The sequence below is a fragment of the Pseudorca crassidens genome, chromosome 18, assembly GCF_039906515.1.
Source record: "Pseudorca crassidens isolate mPseCra1 chromosome 18, mPseCra1.hap1, whole genome shotgun sequence".
Lineage (NCBI taxonomy): Eukaryota > Metazoa > Chordata > Mammalia > Artiodactyla > Delphinidae > Pseudorca > Pseudorca crassidens.
The window spans coordinates 3,852,825-3,862,088 of NC_090313.1; the positions used below are offsets into that span (position 1 = coordinate 3,852,825).

Genomic DNA, 9,264 nt, shown 5'->3' on the forward strand with positions numbered 1-9,264 from the left:
CTAAAGTTCTGTGCTCCTTTAGAAGATTTTATTCTGCTTTTCTGCCTATGAGAAATGGCGTGAACCACATGGGTTTTTCTTTCTGTTTAGCTCGTCAGAGCTTCGTGAAGGACCTAACAGGCATGTGCTGTATGCTGGGGACCGAGGTGGTCCAGGCCCTTGACCAAGCAGGAGAGATAGGTGCACGAAGCAGAAACGCACAGTTTGCAGGGTTCGGTGTCTTTGGGGAGTTGATAAACAGCGGATGGTACCGTGTAAAGGTTTAAACTCCAGGACCCAAATGGAAGTTCCAGACCTCCCCTCACTCCTTCCCGAGTCCTCCCGTCTTTTATTTGCAAAAATGGGGGCTGCATTGTCGGCTCCCAGTGCAGCAGTGAGGAAAGTTCTGGGAGAAGTTAAGGATCGTCCTTTCCTGCTGATCAGCTCCAAGGCAGCGGGCAAGTCACCAAGGCTCCCTCATCTGGTTTTTACCTAGAAAAGGTCTAACGTTTCATAATTTAAGAGAAGGGTCCACCAGCAATTTAAGGACATTTTTGCTTCTCGGGTGTTTGCGTTAGGGCATGATAATAGTTCTCCGATGATGCTAGAAAACTCTTGCCATAAAAGGGTAGCTTCCAGGATCCACACACCAGGCTTTTCAATAACAAACAGAAAAGGAATGGATACTTACGTATTACAACATAAAGTTGGTGTAGGCTATTCACTATAAAGTTTATGCTGGTTGCTGTGGGTGAAACTTGGACAGTGGGGGGAAATTTGAAGTGCGATAACAGTCTAGGACACCTGATTGCTCTAGTCTTTGGTGATTAAGACAAGGTCTTATGGGAAGGATTAAGCAAGAGCTAAAGAAGGAGAGATGCCTTTCATTAACCCCAGCCTCACGTGAGAACTTGGTTGTCTCATCCTGTTTCACGTTGTGTCATTAGCATCAAGTTGCAACTTGATGCTGGGAAATGTCTTCAATAACAAGCATTCCGGATGAAATGATTTTAATTGTCAGTGGAAATGATGAGCTCAACTCCAAGAAGCTTCTAAATCTTTCACGAGTCGGGTTGGTGAAGTCAGTTACTGAGCCCGTTTGTCCCGGGGACCCTGTGCTTCCATATTTTCCTTTTAAGTTATTTTTTTTTTCCACTTGCAAAGTTCAAGTAACCGTTTTTCTTAGAATCCCTGGCTTATCACACCCGACCTTACTTTTTTTTTTGTATATTCTAAGAGTGTTTTTGCTTCTAGTAAAGTGAGGAGATACTGAATTATCAGGTTGACTTTTCTAGGAATTTCTCATGTAACAGAAAAGTTTATTTTCTCCCGTCATTCTGTGTTTAACATAAAAAGTCTCAATGGGCCTGAAGGACATGTTTGGGCTCACCATAGGGTTTATGTATTTTTTTTCAATCATAGTTACTACTAGAAATATAAATTTTAATCTTAAGAAGTCTAATGTTTCATTCTTGTCACGCACATAAGTGTCTGCACTGGTCCTCATTCAGATCTGCCTGAAAATAGTAAGTCACTGGTACCTGCTACGTGGGTTTGCTGTCTGTTTTGTCCACTGCTGCTCACCCAGGGCCCATGAGACCAGGCCCCGTTCCCTCCTGCTGTGCCGTGGAGCCCCACACGGGACTCTGTCTGCATCCAAACCCAAGTAATCATAAGAAATCATTTAAAAAAGAGCCGTGAGTGAGAACACGCTCCCAGAATGCTGCTTGAGTTTGTTTGCCAGAGCACATTTACCCGATTTATTTCTGAAACCTTCTCGACCCGACGCTCACTGCATTTTCCACTGAAGTGTTTGCGATCTCGGAGGCCAGCTCGGCGGTGGTGTGATGTGGCCGTGTTCTGACATCCGAGCCTTCCGTGGCTAGGGAGCTCCCCCACTGGGCTCAAGGACAGAGTTTTTCAGTGATTGTTTTCTTTTTCTTTCCTTTTTTTTTTTTTTTTTTTAAATAGAGCAAATTGGAGGTGGGACCTTTGTTGACAACACCCGTCCTCATTTGCATTCTGATTGGTCTTTTAAATGGAAGAGAAAGGGCAGAATTAGCGCTGGTCCCTAGGGAGTTAGGATAACTGCATGAGGGACTGTATCCCTCATATGAACGTCATTTGTCATATGTCACCGAGTGAAAAGGAAAAGGATAGCTGGGCTGCGTGACATGCCATATGGGACAACGTCAGTCTTTGTGCTGAAAGTTTTTTTTTTTTCCAATCAAATAACTCTAGATTGATGCTTTCCATGAATGAGTTTCTTTACGAAGCAATGTCTAGGCTACAGAACAGTACAGTGTGTAATTATACCGCAAATGCAATGTGTATCAATAAATTTAAATTATTTTAGAAGCATTACATCTAGGAGCAGATTCAGAACCGGTGCATGTTACTCTGTAATCTTCACCAGCAACACATGGTTCTGGCCTTTATTTCTTCTCTGTGTCGCCCCTGTACCCTCACAGTTCAGAGAATGTCTCCCATCTTAATGATATTCACCGTGGAGGAATTGTGAAATTAATCACTGGCTCTTTGCCTCTAGTAGAATTAACATAGGTCATAAAATAAATAAAATTTTGCTGGAGTCTCATCGTTACGAAGCATACATATTTAACAGTTGAGGGTGATGGGCTGGCAGTGTTGGAAGATTTTTGTTTCTAGTTGGCTGAACCAGACTCATTTTCAGCGGGAGGGGTAATTTAACTTACTTCAGAAGGAACTAAATAAAAGGCAAAAGTGGGCTCACATTCCCAGGGCCCCGCTCCTGCCTCCGTCCCCTTCTTCCTGGGATGCGGGACGGAGCGACAGCAGTGAGAGGCGGCTCGTGGCAGGCGGGTCTGGCTTTGCTGGCTGGCTGCTGGCCTGGCCGCAGAGAGCCTGCTTGCTTGGCGCACTTGAGCCCCGAATCCCAGGCATCTTCCACGAGTGGCCCCCTCCCGGTGATCCTAGGTGGGGATTCTTGCTGGGGTGCGTGCAGGAGGATCTCCCCGTGAGTTGGGGGTGAACCCAAGAGGGTTCAGTGGCAGGTGACTTGGGTGGCGTGGACTGAAGTTCGGAAGCTCTCTGCCTCGAGGTGTCTGTGCAAGGCCACTGTTATCTGACCCAGTAGGAGACAGATTGCATCCACGTTGGGTCGATGTGTTGGCTCCAGGGCACATCTATACGCTGAGATATGTGTTTGAAGCACGGCACAGCTCTCGCCCAGACATCTGTCTCTGAGCTGGTGGCCGTCCTCTTTCTGCTCTCCTTGGCCTGAGGCTGCTCACGTCCTTCCCACGTGCCGTGAACGAACCCCCCTCCCTGTGATGGTACCTGTGTGTGCGTGCACGTGCGCGCATGCTCAGCCTCCCTCCCCAGTCATCCGTGGCTCTCCCTGGCCACGTGTGGGACCACATTCCTGGCCCTTCCCTTCCGTGGAAGCCTGGGGCTGCTCGGCCCACGGCTCAGCGTCTTAGGGGACCATGTTCCTTACTGTCCCCACATCAAGTTGACTCACTGGGTGGCCGACAGCCCGAATCTCTCTTGTGCCCTTGGGAGAGCTTTCTTCTCCCTTTGCTGGTAACGGCAGCTGAGCATCCTTCAGAATGCAGGTGTTTGCAGAGGGCATCGCACCTTTGAAAGAGTTGCTTCCTTCCCTGCCCAGAAAACAGCTGTCATGTGACTCCCATTCTCTACCTCATCATTCTCCCATGTGCCTCACAGAGGCCCTGCACCGGAGCAGAACTGGAAGTCATGTTGAAAGGTCATTGTGTGAATAAATGCATGAATTATTTCCTTGCTCCTTAGCAGCTCTTTTCTTTCATAATGCTAGTGCTTAGAAATTAACGTTTTGACAATCGTGTTGTTTGTACTTCAAAAAAATGAAGTTACACATTCAACTTGATTAGAGCTCATGACGGTCTAATGGTAGTTATTTCATAGCAAGAAAGCATCCTTAAAAACAGAGCAAAAATGTCCATGGCCCTATGAGTTTGCAGTAAAGGAATGTAAGTTTTTCAGCAATAATTAACTCTGTGTGTTTGAGTTTGAGGGATTAAAGAATTTACTTGCTTAGCTGTTTTCAAGGTAATGGGGTTTTAGCGTTAACAGGAGACAATTAGGTACATTTAGCTAATCGTTAGTGTAAAAATAAAATAAACTCTGAATAGAAACCTTCTGAAAGTGGACCCACAGGGTAGTACTCCCTCTAGGGTGGCCGTCAGATTCTTTTCACCGTCAGGGCCTGAGTGACAAAATGCAAACTCATTTAGGGTGAGACTCAAGTCCAGGTGCATTTTAGCAAATGCCTGTATTTATTAAGGGACACTAACCTTCAGGTTCTCACCAGAGCCTCTTAGATCCAGAAATCACAATAATGAATAAAATAGCCGGAGACACATCTTCCCTTCGGAGGAACTTTGGGACCCTGTTCTCCATTAAGTTTCATGTGCTGAACAGTTTACTTGTTACATTTCTTAAAGGACGTAAGCTTTTTTAAAAACAATGAAGTGACACTGCCTCAAAATGTCACATTGTAGGGAACTTCTGAAAACGTCACGAAAAGATACAGTATCTGTGTTGCATGTAGACAGCACGTGTCTACACAGGCTCTTGTTTGGGTTCTGCCGGGCTACAGAGCAGGTGCTTACTCTTGGCTGTGGGATACTGGAAGTTTCTCTCTTGCTGGGATTAGTCCTCTGAACTCAAGATGAACAGAAAAGAAGTAGACACACACAAAAAGCAAATCCAGGAGTGTGGTGAGCGCCGAGCGCAGAATTCTGAGTGATTTTAGAGGAATATTCAGAGGTGCAGGTTAAGTAACTACAGCTGCAAAGGAAGACACTGTTCTGTTTACGGTGGGGCGTGACCCGCCGGGCACGCATGTGACCAAGTAGTTACCAGCATGGGGAGTGATGAACAACTTGGCATTTTTGTTTAAAAGCCAAGAGGCTTAAAAAGAGAAAAAAGGCGGTATGCTGTGAAATGTCAGTCAGTCTCTCCAGTCTCTCCTCTAAAGGGACAAACGCATCCAGTAAAAATATGCTGAAAACATTGGGGACTGGGAAAAAGTTAAGGAAGTTGGATCTTTCAGCCCAGAAAGAGGGGAGCACTTGAAGCTGGTGAGGGTCCTGCTGGCTCCGCCCAAGGGCAGAGGAAGCGGGTGTGTAACGGGGGCTTTTTTTTTTTTTTTTTTTTTTTAATTTTTTTAAAGTTTTAGGTTTTACTTTTCAGTCAATTTTATCTTTTAATCAATTTTTTTTTTTTTTTTTTTTTTTGCGGTATGCGGGCCTCTCACTGTTGTGGCCTCTCCCGTTGCGGAGCACAGGCTCTGGACGCGCAGGCTCAGTGGCCATGGCTCACGGGCCCAGCCGCTCCACGGCATGTGGGGTCTTCCCGGACCGGGGCACGAACCCGTGTCCCCTGCATCGGCAGGCGGACTCTCAACCACTGCGCCACCAGGGAAGCCCACGGGGGCTTATTTTTGAATCTTGGGTCGTTTTAGCAACAGGATAGAGTACCCAGTGGGAAGGGTTTTCCGAGGGCAGAAGTGTGAACGTATTACTTCTCCCACTTTCTTACCGCGACCCACATTGGCATTATCCGTGTAGCTGAGAACACGCGGTGACACGTGGCGTGGTTTTCATTCTCTCCGCAGCCCTGTGAGGAAAGCAGTGGTTTCTCCCGCTCTGTCCACACGAAGAACTGAGACCTGGGCATTTAAGGGGCCGTTGCCAGGTCGCTCAGCCCCTCTCTCAAGGGTAGAATCATGAATGGTTTTCTTGCATTGAAAATGTGAACCTCACTTTATGGATCTCACAACTCACTGTAAACCCAGTCGCCCTGCTCCTGGGGAAACCGAAGGGGAGTTTACCCATTGAACTCGTCTCTGGAAAACGGAATGAGTAAACGTTTGCTTCCCAAAGTGGATCATTTCCTGGAAGTGACACAGATGGTAAAGGAGGGTTGAGAGGGACCTCGTCTCCCGCAGTAGGATGGCTCTGTGTGCACAGCGGCCCCGCTGACTTCTTTCCTTCCTCTTTCAGAGTGAAGATCTGCCTGGCTTTATCCCCGTGACGACACACATCAGAGAAAAACATGAACAGAAGATGCTCAGCATTTTTTTTTTAAAATCTGAAGCTGCTCAGCTTCCTTTTGAATCTGAGCGATTACCACACGTGGTCGCCTCTGGATTAGACGTGGAACCATCTCTGTCCCTCGTTCCCACAGGGGGCATTCATCCTTGTGCTGGTCGTGTTGTGTTTTGTTTTTCGACGAAATTAGCGGAAGGAGTGATTCACGAGAAAATTGGACGTTTTCCTCGGCCTTTTCCGTTGTGGCCAGTGTCTTAATTTCTCCTTAACTTTCATTTTGGCAAAGCAGATATATCCCTCAGCATGCTAGGAGATTCCACCAATTCGCATTAAAGTGGTAAAGTCTGGTATTTACTGGCATCCTCTCAAAACTACCACCGTCCTACCTCAGTTCCAGGTGAAGCCAGATCGGCGTGGTCAGGGGCCGGCAGGACGTCTGGGTACCTCGAGTCCCAGCGCGGTCATCTGCCTCATCGAACAGGCCCGGTACACAGCTGCTTGTCAGACTCCAACCCAGGTACCTGCGTGTTTACTCACAGACAGAGCCCAGCGTGGGACTGACGTTTCCCAACGGAGATGAAATTTGAGATTGGACTTTGAAGATGGATGGATAAATAATAATTATTATATGTAACTGAAGCAACCTACTTTGGAAAACCATCAGCTGTATTGGGGGATGGGGGGTGGGAGGGGCGGGGTCTGGGAAGGGGGTGAGTATCTCTTTTTACCTTTAACAGACTTGTTTAATCTTCTCTCTGTAGATGTTTATGTAGGTACTGCAAATTGCAAACGCCTTTGATGCTATTTACAAGCTCAAACGTCTCTGCTATCCTTAATCCTGAGCTTGCATTTCTCTAACCAAAAATTCACGTAGGCATGCTAGCGGTTCAAGGCTGGTCAAGGGTTTGGCAGATTTCTTTTAAAATGTACTATCTTTACTATGATGCTATTGTGTCTGGCAACGAGGCTGCCCTCAACAACAACAACACACACAGACACACACACACACACACACACACACACAAAGGAACTGATAAAAGAGGCATTCTGACCCCTATGTTATTAATAGACAAGGAAGAAGAAAAACAATCTTACAGTACATGTCACTTGTGAAAACAATTCCCGACAAGGCTACCCCTATTGCACATGTTTTCAGTGTGGTGGCAGTTACCGCGGGTGTCGCGGAAGACCACTGCCCTTGACCTGCAGGATGTCACGGCATCTCTCTGCTGCCTTGACATGTCGGGGGAGCTCTAGAGCCCCCCTCCCGTGTCTGGGTCCCCAGTGCCTCTTCTCTGAGAGTCCTGTAGAGGTTACACGAATTCATTGGAGATACGAGTTGTTTTTTTTGGGGGGGGGGGTGGGAGAAAAATATATATAAATATATAGATAGATATCACTATAGAATAATGCATTCATAAAATGAGGCTTTTCTAGAGGAAGACCAAAAAATTCAATGTCTTAAACATGTATTTAATCGCAATGCAAAAGTCTTTCTCCTGCCATGCTGACCTTTTAGAACAGAGGATTGTACCGCAAGACAAAGTTGAATGTAAAGTGATCGCCCTGAGCATTTTCCAAGTTTCACTTTTCTAGAGAATCACACAGCACAACAGTGCGTAAACTATACCACGTTAGTTTGATGGTCATTTTCAGTGTGTAATATAGAGAGACTTTATTAAAATGTATAAAATGTCCTAAAGTTTTGGTTTAGTTTTGGGACTCGGGATGGATGGAGTTGCTATGGAAACCACCCCCCCACACCCCCCCCATAGATAGGACTGAACGTGGGCGCTGCTGATCGCAGTGTCTGACTCGTATTTAAGTAGCTCTCCCCATCCTTCACGTGGTCCTGCCACCCTTCCCATGGTTCATGTTCCTCCTGCAACTTTAAACAAGCGAAGTAAAAAGTTGATAATATACTAAATTTTCTTCTATCCTGTACATTTCAAAAAAAAAAGGCATATGCAATATTTACATTTTTAATTTAGTTTACAGAATGGAACCAAAATGTATAAATGTTATGTTTGTTAAAACTTCACAATGTATATTGGGTCTTTGTACATTTTGCCTGACTTACCTTAAATTTAAAATATTTTTTGCTATATAAACTTTAACAGTTATTAAACAGTGTTTTCTTTGGGGTACGTATTGTTTCTGGAGATCAAGATGTTAAATATATTTCTTGCTATTGTGATATGACAAAAGACTGACCTTCTCTTGCTGTCTTCCACTGTCCTTGCTGTACATAAGGGCCTATATGGCACTGCTGGAAACCAGACTCAATGGAACTAGACTAGTGCATTGTATTTAGTCTGTAATGATCATGGATGCTCTCCTTAATAGCCATATGCAATACAATAAAATACATTATTTATGAAATGAAGGAAGCCTGGAGAACGCTTTTTCCTGTGTGGATAATGAAGTTGACATCAAGCCACTCTTCTGGTGTTTGGGGTCGTTCAGTAAATATTTGGTTCTTTAAAAACACTTGGTGACTGTGTGACCTCTTCACTTATTATTTGTATTCTGGAAACCAGAAAATACCCCACACATCACAACATTTATGAAAAGTCGATGTGTTCATTAAAAAAATATTTTACTCACTTCACCCAACGTAGAATCATTGCCTGTGTGCTGGGTGCTGTTCTCAGTCCTGTACAGACACTCACTCCTTCATCGTCCCTCAACCCTTCGGTGGTGGCATTCGCCCTCCCATTGCGTAGATGAGGAGACTGAGGCTCACAATGGTGAAAGGACTCGCCGGAGGGCACAGAGCTCACTAGCCGCGGAACCAGGACTCAGACGCAGAAGCACAGCCCCGGAACCTGTGCCCGTGTGCTTGCTGCCATCCTGCTTCCGAGACACGGGCACGGGACAGATGGCATCCAGAGCACGTGGCAGTCAGGTCAGCAGAGCCAAGAGGTGCAGTTCGGGAGGTGGAAGATACGAAAATGGTGTCTGTTGGTTTTCATCAAGGATGGTTTCACCTCCTTGTTAGAAGTCGTTTTTCTGTACCTCCGCTTTACCTGGGCGTTATAGTAATGCAATAACATGGGTGTCGTCTCTTTTGAACAAATAAAATCAGAGCGATGGGGAAGGTGATTTTTTTTTTTTTTTTTTTTTGGCGGTACGCGGGCCTCTCACTGCTGTGGCCTCTCCCACTGCGGAGCACAGGCTCCGGACACGCAGGCTCAGCGGCCGTGGC

The 9,264-nt window shown here is 45.9% G+C and overlaps 1 protein-coding gene across 2 annotated transcripts in view; it reads left to right on the top strand.

Moving 5' to 3' along the window:
- The window catches only part of IRS2 (insulin receptor substrate 2), a 30,105-nt gene extending 21,663 nt beyond the window's left edge, over positions 1 to 8,442 (top strand). For both annotated transcript variants that reach the window (XR_010937021.1, XM_067713648.1), the window contains one exon: positions 6,009 to 8,442. Coding sequence is in view for 1 of the 2 variants with exons in the window: in XM_067713648.1 (XP_067569749.1) it covers positions 6,009 to 6,013 (5 nt within the window). In the remaining variant the exon portion in view is untranslated. The remainder of the gene's footprint in view (positions 1 to 6,008) is intronic.
- Positions 8,443 to 9,264: the final 822 nt, after the last annotated feature.